Here is a 23,762-nt window from a genome sequence, read left to right on the forward strand (position 1 = left end):
GCCGGGCCGGGCCGAGCCGAGCCGAGCCGGGCCGAGCGGGCCCCGCCGCCCCTGCGCCTCTCCGCGCCTCCGCCTGCGCTCCGCGCCCCCCGCGCCGCCCCGCACCGCCCCCGGCCGCGGCGGCCATGGGAAATGTAGTCCGGGGCCGCCCGCCCCGGCGGGCTCTCCGGGCCGGGGGGGAGTGTTGGAGCGAGCCTGGAGCCGGGCATCCTCCCCGGCATCCCCTGACTTCCCTCCGGCATCCCTGGGCGTGGCCCCGGCATCCCCCCGGCATCCCTCAGCCTCCCTCGACATGGCCTCGGCCTCACCTGGCGTGGCCCCGGCATCCCCCAGGCACGCCCAGCGTCACCTGCCATCCCCTCGGGTCCCGTGACACGGCCCCAGCGCCGCTCCAGCATCACTGGCATCCGCCCGACATCACCTCGGCGTCCCTTGGCATGGCCCCGCATCCCCCGCGATCTCCTGGCATCCTCGGGCAGCCCCCGAACTCCCGCGGCCGCAGCCCCGCTGCCGCAGCCCTTGCAGCCCCCGCTCCCTCCCCGGCACCCCCACCCTGCTGTCCCAGCCCCGGGGGCTCGGACCCTCGGCGCTGGGGCGGGTTCGGAGAGCCTGGGGCAGAGGCGGCCCGGGAGGCGGCTGCAGCCCCGGGCAGGACGGCAGGAGCCCGCCGCAGCCGGGGCACCCGTCTGCCCAGGGATGGGGCTGAGGGATGCGGGCTCCTGCTGCAGGAACCCAAAGCCTCTGCTGATGCCCAGTGTGGGCCCTTTCCTCCCGGGAATGCTGCTGCCCCACACGGCTCTCTCAGGATCTGGGAATGTTTTAGAGCCCGGCAGCTCCTGGCATCTCCCCGGGCATCAGCTGCTGCAGGCTCAGCACTTCCTCTCCCCGATTTTCCATTCTAAATGGCACCATTACTGCGGGATGGAAAAGGCAGATATTTTCTGTGGTGTCCGGGGGTGGGCAGGGAATTCTGGCTGCTTTGAAGAGGGACGGGGAGCAGCACGGCTCTGAGCCGTGGTTCCCACCTTGGTGCCAGCAAGATGGTCCTTGTACGGGCACAGGGAGGGCGACACTCACGGACAGCACCGAGCAAATCCCTGTAGGACACAGTAACGCTGCCCAGCTCCCCCTGGCCCAGAGGCAGCTCCAAATCCCCGTCAGGGCGGATCCTCTCCGCCCTCACCAGCCCCGCGCTGCCAATAAGGTCACTCCGAGTGCCCGGCACCTCTGGCTCGAGCCCTCCCTCCTTCACACGGTGACAGGGCTGTCCCCTCCCGTCCATCCCAGCATGTCGGGGCCGCTGAACCTCCAGGATGTGATAGCGTCGGCCCAGATGGGTCAAAGCCAATTAACGTCAGGGCCGCGAATTTCAGCGCAAAGCGTGTGAGGGAGCAGCGCTGGCGGGAGCGGCGCAGGCTCCTCCTGCCCCGCACCCTGCCTCCTGCCCCGCACCCTGCCTCCTGCCCCGCCTGCTCCCCGGACACGCCACCAGCAGCTGTCACATCCCCCCGGCCTCCCCTCGGGCTCTGCCGGGCGCCGTGGGGTGGAGGCAGCAGGAGCCACGGCCCGGCCGTGCTGCTGACACCCGAGGGTGCTCTCCGGGCACAAGGGAGCTCACGGCCTTTCCACAGGCTGAAAAGCTCCCTGTGAGAGGCTTTAATCACATTTCCCTGTTTGCTGCTGAGATAACGAAGGGTGGGATGGAAGCGGTGTCTGTGCAATCCCTGCCACAGGAAAATGGGGAAAGGGAGGAGGGGAGCAGGGGGCACGGCCCGGGAGCTGCTCCCACCCCTTATCCCTGGGCTGGTGGGGACAAGAGACCACCACCAAACCCCTGCTGTGTTCTAGCTGAGCTGTGCAGGAGCACGAGCCTGCAACCTCTGCAGGACCCCAGCCCAGCCCAGGAGGCACCAGGCTGTGCGCTCCGTGTTTCAGTCCCTGTGCAGTGTGAATCACCTGCACCGGGCAGGAGCGAATTCCCCGGCAGCAGGGCTGGCTGCCCGGGCCTGCAGCATCCCTGTGCTCCCCTCTCCCGACTGGAGCTGGCCGCTGTGCCCGGCACGGGCTGTGCCTGGCACGGGCTGTGCCGCGGGAGGAGCAGCCCCGCTCCACCTGCCATCTGCCACCTGGCCCGGCCGTGCCCGTGGCACCGGGTGACAGATGGCACCGGAGCTGCCCCGCTCGGCCGGGGCTGTGCCCGCTCCCTGCCTGCCGCGCAGATCCCGGGGCTCCATCCTCCGGGAGGGCGGACCTGGCCCGTGAGGAGGAGCGGCAGAGGCGGCCGGAGCCTCTTGTCCCCCCGAAGCCCTGCGGGTGGTTTGTAGGGTGGCACAGGGCTCACCGAGCCCCAGCCTGCCCGCCGGGGCTCCAGACGCAGCCGCCAGAGCTGGTACCGGGCACAGAAATGCGGAGGAAGCTGCTGGCCAGGAGCAGCTCCCGGTGCCACCGTCAGGGACACGGGGCCGTGCCCGGTCCCCAGCCCGGCTCCCCCGGTGGGTGCCTCTCTCCCGGAGCTGCTCGGGAGGGTGTGAGCATCACCCCCGGCGTGGAGCGCTGATTTCTCCTCTCATCGAATGAAGGCATCGTAATGAGGTTTATGGATGTGATAAATACACAAACGGGGAGCAAAGGAGCCCCGTGTCCCGGGTAAGGACCTGGGGGGTTGGCCAGGCAGCAGAGGAGAAGGGGGGATTTTTTCTCCTCTCTGTAATTATTGCAGGAAGGCAAACAGCAGGTCGGGAAGGTTTCAGGGCAGTGCAGCTGCTCTAAGGAATCCCCTGTATTCCACATCCTTCGGGTGATTTTCCCAACAGCTCCCTGCCATCCGGCTGGGATCCTTCTCACCACCAGGGACAAGGCTCGGCTCATTTCCGTGAGCACAGGGCAAGATTTGCCCTCTCCAAACATGGCTTAGGAATAGAGCCTTGTTTATGGAGAAGTGGGAGCTGGGCCCAGGTCCTGTGAGGAGTGAGGCTCAGGGAGGGCTGCAGGCTCCTTTCCTGGAATTGCGCCCATAATCCAGACCCACCACAAGCCCCCTGCTGCAGCCAGCCTCGCTCTCCAGGGAATTACAGCAGGGATAAATGAATGAATGCTGGCTAATTAAGCAATTAATTACTGCAGGCTCTTTGGACAGTGCCTGGTGCAGCTGCAAACCTCCCAGAGCCACCCTTCCCTCCTCACGCCCACCACCGCTCAGATGGGCAGCAGGGGAAGCAGTGGGGGGATCGGAAATTAAAATGCTATTGGAAAGTTTAATTATCTCTTCATCATTTGTCATCCCGGGCGCGGCGCTGCGGATCGCTCCCTGCCCGGGGGCAGAGGGGCTGTGCCCGCGGGCACGACCCGCTCCAGCGGGGCATTCCCGAGTGTGAGGGCATCCCTGGCATCCCGCTGGCCTCACACGGGGTCAGTGGCCTCGGGCATCTTGACGTGAGGTGCACGGCTCTGCAGGGGCGGGATCCCGCAGGCACTGGGGAGGGATCCCGCAGGCACCGCGCCCAGAGCGGCTCCTCTGCCTCTGCGCAGCCCCTGATCAGCGGGCAGAGCGTCTGGCTCTCGTGGATCCAGCCGCGGGAGGATCCAAGGGAAGGCAGACTCTGCTCAGGCAGAGCGTCTGGCTCTCGTGGTTCCAGCCACCAAAGGATCCAAGTGAAAGCTGCCTGTCCATCATTAACCATTACCCTTCCCACGCCTGTTCCCAAAGCCGGGATTGTGCTCTGCTGTGCTGTGCCACCCCTGTGCAGATCAGCGCTGCTGCTGCTCCCTCACACTTAGAACCAGGAGCAGGTGTTTGATGGTATTTATTGAGGGAAAGTGAGGATTGCTTTATCTTCCTCTTGAATTACATCTTCCTGCTTGGGAAGAGCGGACGCAGAACCACCTGGCTGCCTCACACCCACAGCAGATCCCACCCCTGGTGTCCCACAGGGCTCCCAGAGACCCTTGAGATGTTTCACGAAGCAGGAGAAATGTGCTGGCACTGGGGAAAGGCTCGTGCTGCTCGTGGGATGAGCATGCCTGGGAAAGCCTGGCCCATCTGCACGCCTTGGAAAGCCTGGCCTGTCTGTCTGCTTGAGCTGGGACGTGGAGATGGAGGAAGGAAGGACCCAGCCCTGCTGTGCTGAGATCCCAGAGGGTGCAGGCTGGACCTGCAGGTACCAAAGGCCAGAGCCCCACTCAGTGCCCAGGGCTGTCACTAGGGCTGGGACATCAACGGGATCACAGCCCCGGGGCTGTGACAGGGCCGTTGGCATCACACTGCCCTGCAGCTCCCTGGCAGCCAGCAGGGTGACACTGATGACAAATGACACTGGCCCCGTAATTACAGCCAGGCTCTGCTCAGCAGTGCTGCTGCATTATTAAGAGCAACCAAAAATACTCCCAGCTCAGCCATTAAGGGGTCTGGGCCTCATGGAGAGCGGCTGCCAGGGCTGCCTCAGCCTGGGCTGACAGAGGGGACAGCCTGGAACGTGCTGCAGAGGTGTTCACACACCCTCCATCCTGGGGGAGCAGAGGTGTTCACACACCCTCCATCCCACAGGGCAGGCAGGGGTGTTCACACACCCTCCATCCTGGGGGAGCAGAGGTGTTCACACACCCTCCATCCTGGGAGAGCAGAGGTGTTCACACACCCTCCATCCTGGGGGAGCAGAGGTGTTCACACACCCTCCATCCTGGGGGAGCAGAGGTGTTCACACACCCTCCATCCTGGGGGAGCAGAGGTGTTCACACACCCTCCATCGTGGGGGAGCAGAGGTGTTCACACACCCTCCATCCCGGGGGAGCAGAGGTGTTCACACACCCTCCATCCTGGGGGAGCAGAGCACCTCGGAGGGTTTGGGATGCCAGTGGGAAAGTGGCATTAGGGTAACATCCCTTGCCTCAGTGTCGCTGTCACCGCTGAGCCTGGCTGCTCCAGGGGAGTGCAGCAGGTCAGGCTCCTCTCTGCCAGCACCACTGAATTCCCCTTGCTGAGGGGCTCCTTCCTTGGCAGGGACCAGCATGGACAGAACCTCCTCCCTCTTCTCCTCTGGAGGGAATGCCATCCTCTCCTGGCAGCTGGCCAGTGCCCAGCTCGCTCAGCCTGGAGGTGGGGTCACTGTGCCTGTGCCAGATGTGTTCGTGTGCAGCCAGATGTGCAGCTGCTCAGAGCAAGATGCACACTGGAGGAGCAATGCAGAGGAAAGAGTTAACCCACACCTCCAACAACCACACCACCTTGGGCTGATGTTCCACCAAAGCCCAAGAGGAGCCCCAAAAGATATCAGAAAAAAGCAGATTTTCTATTTTCTGATCCATTTTCCACCAGAAAGGAGTTTGGTGGAACGTTGCAACCCCACAGGTGTGTGGCCAGGCACGGTGTCCCATCTGCCACTGTTTACCAGAGCAGCCTCTCCTGAGTCATTGCCCTGGTGAACCACACAGTGACCAATGGAGCAACGACTGGAGGGACATGAAAGGCTTGGCCAGGACAGCGACAGCGACATCTTCTTCTTCCGCGTGCCGCAACAAGGGAGCACCGAGCAAAGGTGACTCAGCAGGCCGGCAGGGGACAGTCACCGCCTCCCCAGGGCTCCCGCGGGCTCACAGAGCTCCCAGCGCCCGGCAGGCTCCGAGCCTCTGTCACAGCCAGCGGGGACAGGCGTGGCCCGGCCGGACAAAGCAGCGCCTCGGGTCCCCGAGCAGCCCGGAGCCCCTGGTGCTCGGCACGGGCCGCGCTGCATCGAGCAGGGAGGGCTCACACAGCACTCTCTGCTCTGCTCTCTGCAGTTTTCCCTGCAATTCCTTTGTTTCTTTCCCTTCTCGGCAGCACGGTGAGGATGGACGCTGGCTCGGCCGGGCTGCTCGTCACTCTGCTCCTCCTCCTCCTCTCCGTCCTGTGGTTCCTGGTCTGGAGGAGTGTCCCCAAGAGGAGCCTCCTGCCTCCTGGCCCAGCTCCGTGGCCCATCCTGGGCAACCTGTGGCAGAAGGATGTCATGCCGCTCTACAGGCACTACGAGAAGGTAAGGGACAAGGGACAAGGGACAAGTGGCCGTGCTGGACCCATTTGCAGGACAGCAGGACAGACAGCAGGAAAAGTCCCGTGCCAAAATTAAAGGGGAATCCCACGGCTGACTCTTCCTACCTTTCTTTTCTCTTCTTGCCTCCCTCAACTCTTGCTCTACCAGAATTACCGGAATTCTGCTGGGAGCAGAATCAACCCTGTTACTGAAGCCTTTCTCCTGTAAAGCACCCACGTGGTGACAATGCCCCTCAAGGGCTGCAGTGCTGCCACTGTCCAGAGCTGCTCTTGGAGATGATGCTTTGAACCCCAAAGTGGCGCTGGGATAAAACCCCCCGGGGCAGGGACAGGGACAGGGACAGGGACAGGGCTGGGAGTGGGAGGAGGTCACAGCTTTGAGGGAGGCTCTTCCCCTCCCTGCTGGGGCCCACATTCACCAGTGCTGTGGGATTGAGCCCCAGTTTGAAATGGAGTGAATGAACTGGTGTGGGACCCTGGCTCACAGAGCCCCCCACCCCAGCTCAGCAGCACCTACGGGCCCATCTTCACCGTGTGGCTGGGGCTGAAGCCCATGGTGGTGCTCTGCGGGTACGAGGCGGTGAAGGACGCCCTGGTGGGACACTCCGAGGAGTTTGGGGGCAGACCCTCCATCCCCCTCCTGATGCAGCTCTCCAAAGACTACGGTGAGTGCCTGGACCTCTCCTGGGTCCATCTGGGTGAGCAGATGGCCACACCCCTAGTCCAGGGAAGGGCTCAGCACCCGAGACCTCAAACACCCATTGCCTGCTCTGCAAGACCCTTCAAGTCCTACGACAAGGGCAAGGACAGCATTAATTCCAGTTAGGCAGTTCCAGCTTTGTTCTGAGCTGCTCTAGAGATCCTCATCCTTTCCTGGACACCGTGCACACCTGCATTGTCCCCTGGCTTATTGCTCTGCTGCTCCTCAGCCTGGCTCAGAGCAGGGCTCCCACCCCTGGGGAGCAGCAGGGTGGGCAGGGGCTGATCTGCTCTGTGCCCCTCCAGGATTTGTCTCCAACAATGAGAAGAAGTGGCGGGAGCTGCGGAGGTTCACACTCAGCACCCTGCGGGACTTTGGCATGGGGAAGAGCTCCATGTCCCAGAAGGTGCAGCAGGAGGCTCAGCACCTGGTGGAGCTGCTGGCAAAGCTCAAAGGTGACGTGGCTCCTGTCCTTGCTGGCCCTGTGGCAGGCAGAGGACGCACAAGGGCCCCATGGGACGTGTGTGGCCCCAAGCTGTCTGCAGGGCCCGGTGTGGGTGACCCCCGCAGGGAAGGGCTGAGATCCAGCCCCACCCCACGCAGGAGCTGCAGGAATGTGCTACAGGCACGGCTGAAGTGCCAGGAGGGAGATCCTGCTCTGAACTGCTGCAGGGATGGCCACAAGCAAGGAGCATTCCCTGCTGGGAGAGCAGGAATAGGGAGCAGAACTGTGTGGGCCCAGTAGGACACTGCCCCGCTGACTCGGGGCGGATTTCCTCCTCTCCAGCAAAACCCAGCTCCTGCCAACACACCTCCTGGGGCTTCCTGCAGGTGCCTGTGCTTCAGTCCAGGCTGTGGCAGGGGAGGTGGACGGAGGAGCCCTCAGCTCAGGAGGGCTCTTTGCTGGGGCTGCCAGGTCCCGCAGATCAGCCAGGGTCCAAAACCAGGGGTTCAGAGTGGGGGGAAGGGGTGTTTTCTGCCTTTAAACAGATAAATAACTGGTGACTTTTTGGTGCTTTTCTCTCCTCTGGTGGCTGCAGGCAATGCCTTTGAGCCGATGACCATGTTCAGATACGCCGTGTCCAACGTGATTTGCTCCGTGGTCTTTGGCAGCCGCTACAGCTACAACGACGCGGCTTTCCTGGAGCTGCTCAACGCCATCGGGAACTACATCAGCTTCTTCCTGTCCCCCGTGGCCAAGGTGGGAGCCTGACGTGCTCAGCACCCTCTGTCTGCTGCCCCAGGGGGCTGAGGATGCTCCCTGCCTGTGGGGGCCAGCGTGGCTGTGAGGGAGGGGCTGTGCCCGGGAAGCTGAGCCCTGCCGTGCCCCCTCCCTGTGCCCCAGGTGTACAACACCTTCCCCAGCATCATGGACCGGCTCCCGGGGCCGCACAAGAAGGTCCTGGCCGACTGCCAGAAGCTGAAGGACCACATCCAGGAGAAGGTGCAGTTCCACCAGCTGACCCTGGACTCCAGCAGCCCCCGGGACTACATCGACTGTTTCCTGATAAGAGCAGAGAAGGTAGAGGGGGGGCTGCCCTCCAGCCTGGCTGCAGCCTGCAGGATCACCAGACAACACTGAATCCCTCCCCACCACACCTTCTTGCAGGAGAAGGACAGCCCAGAGAACATGTACAGCCAGGAAGACTTGATCATGTCAGTGTTCAACCTCTTTGGGGCTGGGACGGTGACAACCAGCAACACCCTGGTGTTCTTCCTGCTGATGCTGGCAAAGCACCCCCACATCCAAGGTACAGCAGCAAAACACAGCTGCTCCTGTGCCCGGGGTGCTCTAGGGGCAGAGGGTCCCAGCCCTGGAGGGTCCCACTGTGGGCAGACCCAAATCATCCTGCAGGTCACCCGAGGGTGGGAGCCGTTAGACACAGACCCCCACAGGCCAGGGGGATCCGGGTGCTCCTCCCTGTGCTCTATCCCTGCCCGTGCAGGTGGCCCCAGACTGGCCTGTGGGACATGCTCTGAGCTTGCCTGATGAGGGAGGGATGAGGGCAGAGACTGTTTTGGGCTTTACAAGGGATTAGGGTAGGTTGCTCCCCCTCTGTCCCACCCCTGGGTTCAGGGTAAGTGCCCGTGGAGGCCAGTAAGAACCTGGGGAGGCTGCCCGGCAGGCACCCAGCCCGCTGCTGTCCCCAGCCAAGGTGCAGGAGGAGATCGATGCCGTGGTGGGCACTGGCCGTGCCCCCAGCACGGAGGACAAGCTGCGGATGCCCTACACCAACGCCGTGATCCACGAGCTGCAGCGCTTCCACAAGACCCGCATCGAGAACTTCCCGCGCATGACCACGCAGGATGTCCTGTTCCGGGGCTACACCATCCCCAAGGTACCGGGCCGGCCCCGGGCCTCTGTCTGCACAGCAGAGGTGGCAGAGGGCCTTCAGTGCAATTTGCCTTTGTCCTTGGACTGTTTACCCACGTGGGAAGGTCCCGGGCCTTTCCCAATCCTAGGTAACAATGACCTTTCAGAGGGTCATTTCAGAGTGGAGGCATGTGAGTGTCTGCCTGTCGTGCCCACAGCCCCTGTCCCTTCCTTGCCCATTCTGGAAAACAGCTCTTCCCCCCGTGGAGCTGTGCAGGGCTGTGGGGCTGGAGCAGGACCCAGCCTGGGGGGGGGGGGGGGCCAGGCCAGACCCCCCAGCCCTCGGCAGATGTGGGGACAGCCACCCTGCCTGGTTTGACCAGGAGCACTGTGAGCAAAACCCACCCTGAGGGGACATCTCCTGCCTTCGGATTTGGGGCAGTGAGAGGGGCTTTAACAGAAATCCACAGGAATAATTTAGTAATTTGTGTCCTGTGGCAGGTCTGTGGGGACAGCAGAGCCCCAGGTCCTTTGTCTCAGTGGCACAGAGTCACCAATCCAGGCTGCCTCCCCATGGGAACCTGCTTGGGTGCTGGGGTGCACACCCAGCCTCCCCCGTGTCCCCTGGGTGCTCCCCCCTGACCAATCCACCCCAGCAGAGCCCAGGTGTGGCACTGACGTCCCTCCTCCCATCCCTGCCCCATCCCTCTCCCACAGGGCACTCCAGTTATTCCGGTAATTTCCTCTGTGCATTCGGATCCAACCCAGTGGGAGAACCCCAAAAAAGTGGACCCCACGCACTTCCTGGATGAGAAGGGCGAGTTCAGGAAGCGCGAGGCCTTCATGGCATTCTCAGCAGGTCAGTGCTGCCCCGCCTGCCAGCCCCCTGCCCAGGAGTGCCAGCACGGGCACCCACAGTGCCACTGTCCCCAGGGGCTGCCTGCCCACCCTCCTGTCCCCTCGTTCCCCACCGGGGCCACCCCTCTCTCGTGCCCAGGGAAGCGGATGTGCCCGGGGGAGGCGCTGGCCCGCATCGAGCTCTTCCTGTTCCTCACCACGCTGCTGCAGAGCTTCACCTTCCAGCTGGCCACGGAGCACAGGGAGCTGGATTTGTTCTCCCTGTGGCTCGAGATCGAGAGGAGGGCGATCCCGGGCAAGTTCTTTGCTCTCCCACGCTCGGTGTCCTCCTAAGCTGGGAGAGCAGCACAAGGAAAGGCTCTCCAGGGCCTCCACCCCTGCCCCAGAGTGAGCCCTGTGGCCACAAGGGCACAACCACCACAGGAGGGACACTTTGGGCTTGGAGCTTCTCCTCTGAGGACTGTCAGGGACCTGTGCCACCAGCTCCATGAGTAGCCTGATCCCAGACCTTCCCTCCCCGTGCCAGGAACACAAGGAATGTGGCAGTGCTTCTCCTCCCCCATCCCCCATCCCCATCCCCACCTCCATCCCATCCCGTCCCATCCCATCCCATCCCGTCCCGTCCCGTCCCGTCCCATCCCATCCCATCCATCCCATCCCATCCCATCCCATCCCATCCCATCCCATCCCATCCCATCCCATCCCATCCCATCCCATCCCATCCCATCCCATCCCCAATCGTGTCAGGGCTCCCTGGGGCTCCTGGCTGGGCAGGGGGTTCCCTCAGTTTGGTGAAGGATTCAGAGCAATAAAAATAACCATCACAACAGGATGCTGGTGTTTATAAGAACACTTGTGGTGCCTCTTGCATCCAGTTCTTCCCAGTGCAGGCCTCCCAGACACAGGATTCCAGCTCCATGTCTCTTCCTGGGGTGCCTTTGCCTTTCCCAGAACAGCTCGAGCCAGGAAATCACGCAGGCATCAATCCAGCCCCACCCCTGCCATGGCAGGGACACCTCCCACTGTCCCAGGGTCACCTCCCACTGTCCCATGTGCTCCCAGCCCCAGTGTCCAGCCTGGCCTTGGGCACTGCCAGGGATCCAAGGGCAGCCCCAGCTGCTCTGGGCTCCCTCACAGAGAGGAATTTCTGCCCAATATCGCATCTAACCCTGCCCTGCAGCAGTTTGAAGTCACTCCCCTTTGAGCTGCCACTTCAGTTCCTTGTCCCAAGTCCCTCTCAGCTCTCTTGGAGACCCTTCAGGTACTGGAGAGGGCTCTAAGGTCTCCCTGGAATCTCTTCCCCAGGCTGAATGATTCCAGTTCTCTCACCTTCCAAAAACACACGCTTGTTATCTCATTGCTGGGTTGCTCTTCTCTGATTCCTGCACATCAGTATTTAACTCCAGAAATTGCCCTCAGGAGCCAGTTCAGCTCCGTGTGCAGCTGCTGGAGTCACTCTGGGGGTCCTGAGGGGATCTGGCAGGGTGGGCTGTGCCCCCAGCCCTCCCGTTCCCCCTGTCTGGGGTGAGGGTGCTGCAGAGGGTCGTGTCAGAACGGGGGCTTGGGGACCCTGTGACACCTTGGATTTCAGGGTATGGTGAAGATTGGTGTTCTCCAGGGGTCTCAGAGCTGGTTTTGGTGGGGTTTGCCTTGCTGGGGTGCTCCTGCAAGCATGGGGAGGGGGCAGCAGGGACTCTGTGGGGGAGGTGGCTGTGCCCTGTTGGAGGGAGGTGACATCAGGATGCGGTTAGTCTTGGGGTGCCTTGTCCCAAATGATGCACAAACCAGCCTTTACTCTCACTCTGAGTGCATTTGTGACTTTTAGATGACTAAATCTGCTCTTTTCTTAATCTGGGGAAGCTCAGGCAGGCAGAGCCACCTGCCAAAAATGTGTGTGACTGAAGCCTTTGCTCAATCTCTGCCTGAAGCCCTGGGTCAGCACTGTGCCTGTGAACTGGGTGACCTCTGAGCTCCTGCGTCCAAAACCAAACACGGGTTTGGAACCACACAGGTGTCCAAAGGCCACCCGTGCTCCGCTTTCTGGGGCGTTCCATGCCATTTGTGCCACTGCCCAGCCCAGCTGCGCTCAGGGCTGGCATGGTGCCCTGCCCTGACTGTGGGTGCCCATCCCGGGGGGGCTGCTGGCATCCCCCACCACCCCGACATCGTCCAACACCCCGGCATCCCCCACCACCCCGACATCGTCCAACACCCCCCAACATCCCCCAGTATCCCCTGGCACCCCAATATCCCCCATCACCCTGACATCCCCCATCACCCCGACATCCCCCATCACCCCGACATCCCCGTCCCGCCCGTCCCCGGCGCCGCCTGCTGCGGGGCTGTGCCCGCGGGCTCCTGGCAGCATCGCGGCGGCGGTTGGAGGTTACGGTAACTGTCGCGGCGGTGGCGGGGAGCCCCGGGCAGGTGAGCGGCTCCCCTCCTTTCCTTCCGAATGTCACAGCTCCAGTCGAACTCGTACTGCTGGAAATGGAGCAGAGGTTTTCCCCTGCTCTCAGCAAATCGGTGCCATGTCCTTGGCACTGCTGTGCCCCTTGGAGCCTGGGGCTGTCACCTCCCGTGCTGATGTTCTGGGGGCTGTGACCTCCCGTGCGGATTCCCTGGGGCTGTCACCTCCCCTGCTGATGCCCTGGGGCTGTGACCTCCCGTGCTGATCCACAGGACGCTGTCACCTCCCGTGCTGATCCCCTGGGGCTGTCACCTCCCCTGCTGATGCCCTGGGGCTGTCACCTCCCCTGCTGATGCCCTGGGGCTGTCACCTCCCCTGCTGATGCCCTGGGGCTGTCACCTCCCGTGCTGATCCACAGGACGCTGTCACCTCCCGTGCTGATCCCCTGGGGCTGTCACCTTCCCTGCTGATCCCTCCCTGCTGTTTGCACAAGGGAGGAGCCCTCGCCACCACCCAGGGCAGGGATGAGGGGGAAGAGATGTCAGCCTGTCCCTCACCCCCGCTGCTGCGAGCTGTCCTGCAGAGCAGGAGCGCTCCCAGCACTTTCCTGTCACTTGCACGGTGCCAAAGGGATGAGTTAAAAACCACCCAGCTCTTCCAGGGCCCTGCTGGCAGCGGTGCTGTCCATGGCACCAAAACTCGAGCACTTCCAGGCCTGTAAATTCCCTGTTTTCCAGGTGGCCAAGCACCAGAACGTGCTTCTGGCCCCAAACCGCTGAGTGCCCTGGCAGGAAGGTCCCGATGCAGGGGACAGCTCACCTTTGTCCCCAGCTGGTGCAGATGTCACCATGGTTCCTGCGTCTCTGTCATCAGGCTCTGACGGCAGCCACCCCAAGGACTTTACTCGTGCCCTGCCATTCCAGCTGTCCATGGCCATCCTGGGTAAAGCTGCTCTGATTTTCCAGAGGTTTCCCCTAAGGGTAAGGAGTGGTTTCCAGAGGGGATCAGCCAGCCTGTCTCTTTAACTTCCCAGGGCTTTTGGATCAGAAATCCCTGGATGCCTGCTCTGCTGTGAATGGTCACTGGGAGTTCCTGGTCAGGAGGGTCCGGCAGGACAAGGAGGGTCAGAGAGCAGTCCAGAAGAGCCTCCTGCATCTGCAGGTGGGACACCTGGGCTCCTGCCATTATTATGCACTTTTAAAAGAGGCAATTTGCTGCTGCCCGAGCTGTTAAATGGGAATTCCTGTACCAGAGGCTGCCCCCCAGCTCTGCCATGGCCCTTCCACCTCCAGAGCAAAGCCACGTGACATTTCACACTGTCTCAAGAACAGCTTTTAGTCTCCTTTAGAGAGCCTGAGACTCTAAAATTGCATCCAAACATTCTTCAGGAAAGCAGGCTTTGGTCACTATGAAAACTTCCAGAGGTGGCGGACGTTGGGCAGAGCTACAACAGCTCCCAAGGCAGCTCAGGAATGAGTTTCACTTGCTCCACACAGGGCACGGGACATGCAAGGTGTCTTTGTGAGGAGCTGGGGGCGGTGGCTGGAATGCAGGAATGCAGAACTCCTGGGACAGGGCTGGCCTGGCCAGCAGGACCTGCCACAGACAGAGCAAGGGGTGCAGGAGCCTCCCCCAAGAGACAGTCTGGAGCCTCTGCTGCTTTGGGTTGTGAAGGGAGCACAGAAACTCTGTGCTGGCCTTCAGAAAAGGCTTCAGGGAAGGTTTCACGGGCTAAAAATGAATCTTGAGTGTTGACCGAGGTGTTTTGAGAGCCTCCCATCTCAGTGGGTTTGAATTCTGAATCAACTGAGTGCCTGCCAAAGATGAGATGAGCTCAAAATCTTGCTGCTTACTAAAAGCTTAAGACTAGATTTTGGAAAAAAATAATAAAAACCAAATATTTTTCACCAGAAGTTAAACCTGAGGTAGATAGAGTGCTAACTATAAGCCAGGTCTCAAGGAGAAGGCAGAGAGTGCAGCTCAGCTTTGCAGGGAGCCCCAGCATCCTGAGGAGAGGAGCAGCACGCTCTGCCAGCGTGGGCTCTGCAGTAACTCCTGCCTCTGTTGGTTTATTCCAGGAGTTGTGTCCTAGAAAAACCATGCCAAACTATGCTAAAAGAGTCGATGTGCAAATTCCCCAGTTAAATGATGAGGGTGAGGTCACTGAAGTGAAGGACAAGGAGCAGAAGAAGAGGCGTAAATCCAAGGTTTGTTGGATGCCGCATGTCAGTGTTTGGGGAGGAGAGAGGACAGCTCGTGGGAGACAGCTCAGTGAATTTGGAATTGCTTCGTTCTTTCCCACTCCTGCCTTTGGATTGGCCCATCCTGAGCAGTTCATAGGGACCAGGGCTTGCTCAGCACCTTCCCACATGGGAGGGAGTTTGGGAGGCATTCCCAAACTTCTGCCTCATCCCCATGTGTCCCCAGTCATGGCACAATCCTGGGGCCAGGGGCCTTCTTCCCTCGCAAAAAAGGGTGCAGATCTCAGGGCTTCCATTTATGCCACGGAACACAGCCTGGGAACAACCCTGGACTAAGCAGGGTCTTTGCTGCACTCTGGTTTTCCTTGCTGTGGGTTGGTGCTGGGCTCATCCCTAGAGCTGATAGGTTCAATACTATGCAATAATGCTGCATTCCTGCCTCTCTGAGTTGCTTTTCCTTATTTCTCTTGCCATCAGACAGAGGATCTGGGTCTGCATGAAGCCTATCGGGAACTGAAAACTGACAAGATCGAGCTGGAAGAGAGGAATGTCATGTGTGGGCCCTACAAGACCCGTGTGCTCATGGAGCAGTGAGTAGAGTGCCCGGCTGTGGGGCCAAGAGCAGCTTTAGGAAAGCTGTTCCATTCCCTGTGATCCTCCTGGAGGGCTGGAGAAGGGTCCCTCAGCATCAGCCTTAAGAAATCTCCATTTTTTAAATGAAGATGCCAAGATAAGCTGTTTTTAAAGGAATAAGGGTTGGTGGCTATGGAGTATCCCAAGGGATATGGGGCTGGGAGGAGCCCTCACCCCTCTGCCCACCCTGATACAAAGGGGGATTTGCAGATTTAGGGATGGTGGTGCCCTGCCAAGGATTCACCAGCGGAGCTCTGCCCGCCGTGCCCAGCTGAAGGCAGGGCGATGCTCAGCTGGCTAAAGCTCACTCAGGCACCGTCCCTGGCAGGTCTGACAGCACGAGGAGAGCCCACTACAGCGGTGGGGACTGGGTGGCCGCTGGCAGCAGGGGGCTGAGGCTGCTCCGTGTGCCCGGGGGGAAGGAGAAGCCGCGGCTGCTGCGCGGCCACGCCGGGCCCGTCAGAGCCCTGTGCCTCCGCGAGGACCGGGGGCTCCTGCTCAGCAGCGCCGGCCTGGAGCCCAGCATCAGGTGAGCTGGGGCTGTGCCAGGACACCCAGCCTGGCACAGCGAGGGGAGAGGGAAGGACGGGGCAAACCTTAATGCTGAGCCTGACTCGACCGCTGCAACTGCTCTGACACCTCAGTGGAACAGCTCCTGGTTTAACCTGGTGTGGGGAGCAGATTTGGGCACATTAAACGGGAAATAATAATAATGGAACCACACGGAAGGAATTGTAAAGTTCTCCTCTCTGCAGGTGCTGGAATATTCACAGTGGAGCCTGCGTGAGAACCTTCACGGGTCACTATGCGACCATCACCTGCCTGCATTCCCACCAGGAGCACCTGGTGTCGGGAGCTGGGGATGGCATGGTGAAAGGTGAGAGACAGCACACTGGGAGCTGGGGATGGCATGGTGGAAGGTGAGGGACAGCACACTGGGAGCCCCCAGCCAGAGGGAACCACTGCAGAACCACAGGCAGGGGGCTGGGGGGAGTGCCACACAGGGGGAAGGCTGTGAGTCACAGCTGGGGACACGTGCCCACACAGTCTCTGATTGGGTCAGGGACTAAATTCTCATTATTCCTGCTTTTATTCAGAATTAATGGCTTTGTGGCTGTTATACCATCCCAACTCTTGGGCAAGTGGTATCAACTTTCAGCTTTGCCAGATGTTTCCTTATAGAATAAAGGTGGAAAAGATGTACTTTTTCTGGACTTCACATTTAAATTGTTTCCCATGCAATTATGCTTTTTAAGCCAACACTCAGCTCCTCACAGAGCTGCAGGTACAAGGTCTGACTGTAAGCCAGTAGTATTTTTTAATGCATGTTGTACTCCCAAAACTCAGCACTGGGGCAGATGCATTTTTAATTCTCCTCCGTGCTGCCCCAGCAGTGTGGAGCCTGAAGAGTGGGAAATGCCTCATGACGCTGATGCACAGCAGCCCTGTGGGGGCAGTGAGGATGGACGGAGCCCACGTGGTCAGTGGGGGTCACCGAGGGCTGGTGAAGGTCTGGAGTGCTGAGACAGGGGCCCTGATCAAGGTGAGTGTCCTCCGGGGTGGATAATTCTGTGCTAAATGGTCACAATTCTCTGCTAGTTCAGCACAGTTCTTTGCATTTGCAAAAGACTTTCTAAAAAAGAAATTAATCCCCCCAAACAACCCCCAAAGCAGTCTAAACCAATCAAGGCAACTGCAGATGATTAAAAAACTGACTTGCAACCAGCTGCTGATTTTGAGGCAGGGTGTGATAAGCTTCACCCCCATCCCTGCTCACTCTCTGTAGATTGGTTCATCCCTGCTCCCACAGAAACCTTCTGAACCTGGGGAGATGATGGGAGAGCTTCACTGACCTGGGGCTGGAGGCACCAGGGTCAGCCCAGAACAGGAGCCTTGCTCTCAGCAGCAGCCTCTGGAGCTGCAGCAGCTGGGCAGCTGTGGGAGCACTGAGTCTGTGAATTCCCTGGTCAGGCGTCCAGGAATCAGTGGATCAGTGTCAGTCCATACCTGGGAGAGGAGGGAAGCTCTTTCCCTGAAATGGAGAGATAGCCCAGATCTCCCAGCTCCAGCTGAGCCCCTTCCCCCACAGCCAGGGCAGCCCCCTCTTCCCTGCTGGGACAACGTTCCAGAGAGCACAAAGGTCTCAGTGGAGTAACATCTCTTTCTCACATGGAATAAAGATGGAAAAGGGATGCTATTCCATGCCAGGAGCTCAGCAGCAGCACCAAGCCCAGAACATTTCGGTGACTATAAAACAAACACAGTTATCCATGGGGTACACTGGTACAATAACACTATAAAACTATGTCAGGCTGGTGTCCTGAAAGCCATGGACACCTCAGACAGATTTACATCCCAATTACTGATTGTGTTGCACCTTCTTTTACTTTGCAGACATTAGAGAGGCACCAAGGCCCAGTTCTCTGCTTGTCCTTTGACCAGTGGCACCTCGTCACAGGGAGCAGTGATGGATATGCCCTGGGATGGAGCATGTTGGGAAAATTTAGGAGATGCCTGATAGCCTTCTTCCATCCCAAGTAGGAATCAGATGTGTTTCATGTTTATTCAACACTGGACTGAAACTGTAAAGAAAAAGTGTGCCTTACAGGACCAGAAAATGCCTTAATTGCCAGTCTGAGGATTTGAAATGTCCCCACTTGCACCAATCTTTATCTCAAAGGCTCTGTCACAAGCAGCATTTTCAGTTAAGACCTGGAACAACCTGAAATGCAAACCCATAACCCTTTATCACAACCAGGCATGACTAAAGGCAGACAGAGCACAGTCCAATACTGCAAGGATCCCCCGCTGTGTGCCACAGGGTGTCACATCACCTGGGCAGGAATAGAGGTGGCCCGGTTTCATGCTGAGCAACTGTGTGTTACGCCATCCTCTCAGACTTAAATTGTATCTAGAACTGTGAAAACTGGAGAATTGTATGGTTTTCATTGATTTTCCTGGACATAAACCTGAAATTTCAAATGCAGCAGATGGCCATGACCATATGGTTGCTATGGGGAGCATGGAATCACAGAGTCCCAGAATGGTTTGGGTTGGAAGGGACCTTAAAGATCACCTCATTCCAACCCCCTGCCACAGGCAGGGACACCTTCCCGTGGAAGGATGCACTGGGCTGTTGGTTTGGACGTGGAGGGACCCGAGGGGTCTCTGTCAGACCTTTGCAATGTCCTGATCAGCTCCTCAGTGCAGGCTGTTGCTGCAGCCAGAGCTCTGCTTCTCCTGCAGGCTGAAGGAGCTCACTGACCTCTTCTCCTTGGGCAAGCACCATGGAAGTGCCAACTCGCCTGGTGTGTTTTCAGGGAAGTCCTGTCCCTGGAGTTCCTGTACCTCAGAGTCATCAGTGGCTGTGCTGATGGATGCATTCGGATATTCAACTTCCTGACTGGCACCTGCCTCAAAGTGCTGCAGCCCAGCGGCAGCGGGGACCCTGTGTCTGCTCTCTGTGTCGCAGGAAACAGGTGGGTGACAGCAGCTGCCAGCTGGCTCTGACCCAGATTTGGTAGATTACATGAAATGTAAGGAACTGTGTGTTTTTCCTTCTCACAAATAACTTTTAAAGGGCTCCACTATTTATTAACTGCTTCAATAATCTGCTTTGGTTCACAATGGCTGAAGAGATTTCCTTAGTCTCTTCAGCAATGTACAATTTCCTATTTCTCTACAGCTGAAGATACAGACCAACTGTAAAGCTGAATTCAGAAATTCTTAGGAGGTTAGGGAATCAAGGCAATACCTGACAGTCTCTGCCTGCCCTTGACCTACAGCCTCTTTGTAAAGGCCAATAATGAGAAATCCTTCCAGGTTCATTCGCTTTTGCCACTCTAACTAAAGGTGGCTCCCAGCTTCTGTGGAAGTAATGGGTAAAACATTGCTGTGGTTTGAGGGCTGGGTTGGCCATGCTCTAAAACACAGCAATAAAGGGGCAGCTATGAAGAAATTAATGCCATCCCAACCAGACCAGCACAGCCCTTCAATCCACACCTAAATGTCCCTGACAATAAGGTATTTGCAGTTAGGTACTTTCATCCTTAAGCACTACTCTGATCTAGCTCTGTCCACTGCTGGAAATTTTCATCCTAATTATTTTTAAATTAATTTTGCTGTGGAGCTGAATGAAAAGAGCACCAGAGACTCACACAGGGCACAAGTTAAAATGTGCAGTGTCTGATTGATGGGGTCAATTGCTGCTGCTCCTTCCAGGGGAGAGGATGCTCTCAGAGCTGTTGGAGGCCCTGGGGCTTGTGTTGCACAGGAGCCCCTCAGGCAGGACCTGCTGTGTCTGTGATTCCTGTGCTTTTATGGCTCTTCCCTCCCTCCTGCAGGGTGGTGGTCAACTCCCCCAGCAGACTGCTGCTGCTCCAGTTCGAGGAGGTGGCGTGGGACTATTCCCTGCCCGCTGACAGAGAGGTGCCGAAGCAGGACAGGAGGTCCCAGAAGGGGAAGCACAGCCCTGGGAAGCGCCCGGGCACCGGTGCAGAGCAGCAGCGAGCTCCAGACAAGTCCCCAAAATCTCGCCAGGCACCAAAGAGCCGTGGAAGACCCAAAAGTATCACACTGAGCCTCTTCTTTTCTGGCTTTTCTAAACTGAGTTCCAAACCAAGCAGCCACAGCCTCCAGCCCAGCCAATATTCAGACTCTGCTGTTGTCAAGAGCAGATGTGCTGTTCCATTTCAATGGTTCTGTCATTTTCTAGGCTTCTGTGAAACCTTTCTGCCTTTTTACAAGGGTTTGGTGTAACTTCAACACATTTTTCAAGACAGGCACTGTCATTTTCCAACTGAGTAAGACAGAAATCAGTAGTAGTATTCATATTTGCACAGCTGGTGGGCTTGGAAGCATGCTGCTGATTCAGGGCTTGAATTATTCATTACAAACACCCGAGAAAGTGAGAGAACACCTACATTCAGGATCTGCCATCACTGGGAAAGGCAACTGCACAGAAACAGGCACCTTTTCAATTGTAACACAGTGATGTTACTTCGTTTTTAGTCAGAGCTATTCAATGCAGTGTGATGACAAATCCTCCAGCTCCACAAACTGAGTATTGCAGATAAAGCGATGGGAAAAGGTTCCTGCTGTCCAGCAGATCAGCAGATGCCAACTGATGCTCTGCTTGGTAAAAGACAGGACCCAGGGAACAGCTGGAGCTGGGCCAGGGAGGGTCAGGGTGGATTTCAGGGAAAGGTTCTTCCCCCAGAGGGTGCTGGCACTGCCCAGGCTCCCCAGGAATGGGCACGGCCCCGAGGCTGCCAGAGCTCCAGGAGCCTTTGGGCAGGGTGGGATTGTTGGGGGTCTGGGCAGGACCAGGGGCAGGGCTGGGTGATCCTGGTGAGTCCCTCCCAACTCAGCTTATTCTGTGATTCTGTGGCACTGTGCTCTTCAGTGTGTGGGAAAGCCTCCCAACCCCAAATGTATTGCTTTGTTTTTGGCTACAGGTGAGGAAGCTGAACAGGGCTCTGCTTCCTCTGCACCTGAGGAGGCAGAGGCCACTTTGGAGTGTGAGCTGCCCCAGAGGGACCCAAGGAGTCCCATGTCCCCTGACAAGTTCCTCCTGACGATCAGCACGCTGCAGAGCTCCTGCAAGGCAGCCGCAGGCAGCCGCAGCCCCAGCCTGCTCTCTGCGAGGGCCAGGGTGGCCCAGCAGCAGCGCCCCGAGGAGCTGCCAATGCCCAGAACGCCCCTGCAGCACCAGGAGGAGCGGGCAGCCCAGCTCCAGCGCGCCAGGCTGCACAGCCATTCGCTGGCCATGACAAAAATCTCAACTCCCTTTGAAACCAAAATGCTGCAGCTCAAGCTGAGGAACTCTTTGCACAGCCCCACTGTGAAATCCTCCATCCCTGCTCCCTGTGTTGTACATCCCAAGTCCTGTGGCTCACTGGGAGAAAGGAAAACTCCCAGCAGCCGTGGGAAAGACACTCCTGGTCCCAAAGATGGGCATCAGCTCATCCATCTCTGCACAGCTTCTTCAGAGCTGATCCAACCAACGCCTGGCACGGCTGCAGAGATGAGGAATGAAGCTCCCAGGAGAACAGAGCCCTCCAGTGCCCACGCTTCCCGCAGGGACAGTGGGTTCAGGCTCCTGACAGCAGAGCAGGAGCTGCACGAGGCAGCTATGGCAGCTCAGCATCAGGCACAGCAGGCAAAGCCCACGGAAGATAAAGACAGAGCCAGAAGGAAAGCCTGGCTGAGGAAAATGAAAGGCCTACCTGTGGATTCTTTTACTGGGGAGACGAAAACACCTGCTCCAGAACTTGGGTATAACACATTTGTCTGAGGTGATCCCCCAGTCCAGCCAACAGCCACGACCTGGGGTTCTGCTTTCCAGCTGAGTCTGCCATGTGGCTTTAAGTATAAAATACAGATATGTTCGTTTATGTACATTTAAATATGTTTAGCATATTTAAGTATACTCCCTGTGGTTTTAAGTGTAAAACACTGCCCCACTGTAAGTTTTCCTAAGAAATACTGTTGGTGTATTCAGCTATTTGTCAAGGCAGTGAATGGACTGAGCCCTCTCCTGGATTTAACTCCCTAAACTTGCTGTCATTACCAACATGGCACTGTCTGACACCAACACAGCTCAGGACGGGCTCAACCCTGTGAGAATAATAAAAACTTCCTATCAGAGCTTCTGTGGATTGATGAGGGTGTAGAAGCTGAAGATGTGTGGACTGAAATCTGATGGATCAGTGGCACAAAGTCTGCTTGGAGGCCAGTAACAGGGGGTTGATCCCGGGTCTGATTTTGTTTAACATCATTAATTAGTGCCCCGGACCATGGGCAGGGTGCCCTGAGGCATCACTGACCCCAGAGAGGTGTTGCCATCCACAGGGACGCAGCCAGGCTGGACAGAGCCGAGGGAACCCTGGGGAGGTTCCACAGGGCAGGCTCCTGTGCTGCCCTGGGGAGGAACTGCCCCAGCCCCAGGGGCTGTGGAGAGCTTTGACGTCATTTCTATGAAATGCAGAAGAGGGTAAGGGGTTCAATCTCCCCATTTCTGTGGATAAATGCTGACATGTACTTGATTGTGGAAGGTTTCCTGTCCATGGCAGGGGATGGAACTGGATGGTCTTCAAGGTTTCTTCCAACCCCAACTGCTCTGGCATTTTGTGGTGTCCACTAATGCTGAGAACAGGATGACCAAAACCTTTCTAGTATTTGAAAAACGCTATTTATCTAGTTTTGAGTGTCTGGGCTGGCGTACCAAAAATTAACCTCCGTTGTATCAGAGGTTTGAGAGAGGCCAGTTCTGCCTATTGGTCATGCCAAGGGGCTTTCAGCAGCTGTTCTGGTTTGAAATTAAACTCTGAAACTCTCCCCACAGCAGGCTGTGATTAGTGTTGGTTTGTTTGATTCAATGCCATCTTCGACTGGCAAACGCTGGGATGAAGCCAGCGAGGAGTGCCCGCGGGGAGGCTGGCAGCTGGCGCGGCACAGGGACCGAGCCGTGCCGGGCAGGACGGAGCGAGGGCAGCTCCGCCACACGATGGCAGCTTCTCCCAAGGAACGAGGATAAACCCCCCGGCTGCGGCCACGGCGCCGCGCCACAGCCCGCGGGGAACGCGTCTCAATGAAGCCCGGTGGAAAAACACCATGGAAGGGCCGGTTCGTTTTTGGCCATGACGAAGTCAGGAGGATCACAGGGTTGTGTTCAACTGGGGGTCCGTATATCAGCACCTCCCTGCAGCCGTGGGCGCTCAGGCGCTAGCACCCCCGTATCCCCCCGGATCCTCAGGCGGTGCCGGTTCCCCGGATCCCCTCGGAATCCCCCCGCTCCCCTCAGGCGGTGCCGGTTCCCCGGATCCCCTCGGAATCCCCCCGCTCCCCTCAGGCGGTGCCGGTCCCCTGGATCCCCCCGCTCCCCTCAGGCGGTGCTGGTTCCTCAGGATCCCTCAAGATCCCCTCGGTATCCCCCCGCTCCCCTCAGGCGGCGCTGGTGCCGGTCCCTCAGGATCCCCCCGGGCCCCCCCGCTCCCCTCAGGCGGTGCCGGTGCCGATCCCTCAGGATCCCCTCGGTATCCCCCCGCTCCCCTCAGGCGGTGCCGGTCCCTCAGGATACCTCCGGGCCCCCCCCGCTCCCCTCAGGCGGTACCGCTCCCTCAGGGTCTCCCCGGCCCCCCCACTCCCCTCAGGCGGCGCCGGTACCGGTCCCTCAGGTTCCCCCCCGGGCTCCCCCGCTCCCCTCAGGCGGTGCCGGTGCCGGTCCCTCAGGTTCCCCCCCGGGCTCCCCCGCTCCCCTCAGGCGGTGCCGGTCCCTCAGGATCCCTCCGGGCCCCCCCGCTCCCCTCAGGCGGTGCCGGTCCCTCAGGGTCTCCCCGGCCCCCCCACTCCCCTCAGGCGGTGCCGGTGCCGATCCCTCAGGATCCCCTCGGTATTCCCCCGCTCCCCTCAGGCGGTGCCGATCCCTCAGGATCCCCTCGGTATTCCCCCGCTCCCCTCAGGCGGTGCCGATCCCTCAGGATCCCCTCGGTATTCCCCCGCTCCCCTCAGGCGGTGCCGGTGCCGATCCCTCAGGATCCCCTCGGTATTCCCCCGCTCCCCTCAGGCGGTGCCGGTGCCGATCCCTCAGGATCCCCTCGGTATTCCCCCGCTCCCCTCAGGCG

General features: G+C 59.0%; 2 protein-coding genes across 2 annotated transcripts; both read left to right on the forward strand.

The window, feature by feature from the left end:
* Positions 1-5,510: 5,510 nt before the first annotated feature.
* Positions 5,511-10,489, forward strand: LOC311161210 (cytochrome P450 2C5-like). Its single transcript, XM_084218572.1, has 10 exons — positions 5,511-5,531; positions 5,813-6,005; positions 6,525-6,687; positions 7,028-7,177; positions 7,763-7,923; positions 8,068-8,244; positions 8,332-8,473; positions 8,874-9,061; positions 9,754-9,895; positions 10,034-10,489. Exons 2-10 carry the CDS (start codon positions 5,823-5,825, stop codon positions 10,225-10,227), a joined length of 1,500 nt encoding a protein of 499 aa, XP_084074698.1. The 5' UTR covers positions 5,511-5,531; positions 5,813-5,822; the 3' UTR covers positions 10,228-10,489.
* A 1,502-nt stretch (positions 10,490-11,991) lies between these two features.
* LOC311161312 (F-box/WD repeat-containing protein 10-like) lies at positions 11,992-21,433 on the forward strand (the record flags this gene model as incomplete). The annotated part of the gene is made up of 13 exons (XM_084218798.1): positions 11,992-12,010; positions 12,124-12,321; positions 13,178-13,246; positions 13,338-13,465; positions 14,383-14,511; positions 14,983-15,095; positions 15,467-15,667; positions 15,894-16,015; positions 16,530-16,681; positions 17,533-17,675; positions 18,459-18,617; positions 19,482-19,705; positions 20,595-21,433. The coding sequence occupies 13 exons, from the start codon at positions 11,992-11,994 to the stop codon at positions 21,431-21,433; spliced, it is 2,496 nt and encodes an 831-aa protein (XP_084074924.1).
* Positions 21,434-23,762: the final 2,329 nt, after the last annotated feature.

Source organism: Fringilla coelebs (genome assembly GCF_963513975.1).
Source record: "Fringilla coelebs genome assembly, chromosome: 19".
Classification (NCBI taxonomy): domain Eukaryota; kingdom Metazoa; phylum Chordata; class Aves; order Passeriformes; family Fringillidae; genus Fringilla; species Fringilla coelebs.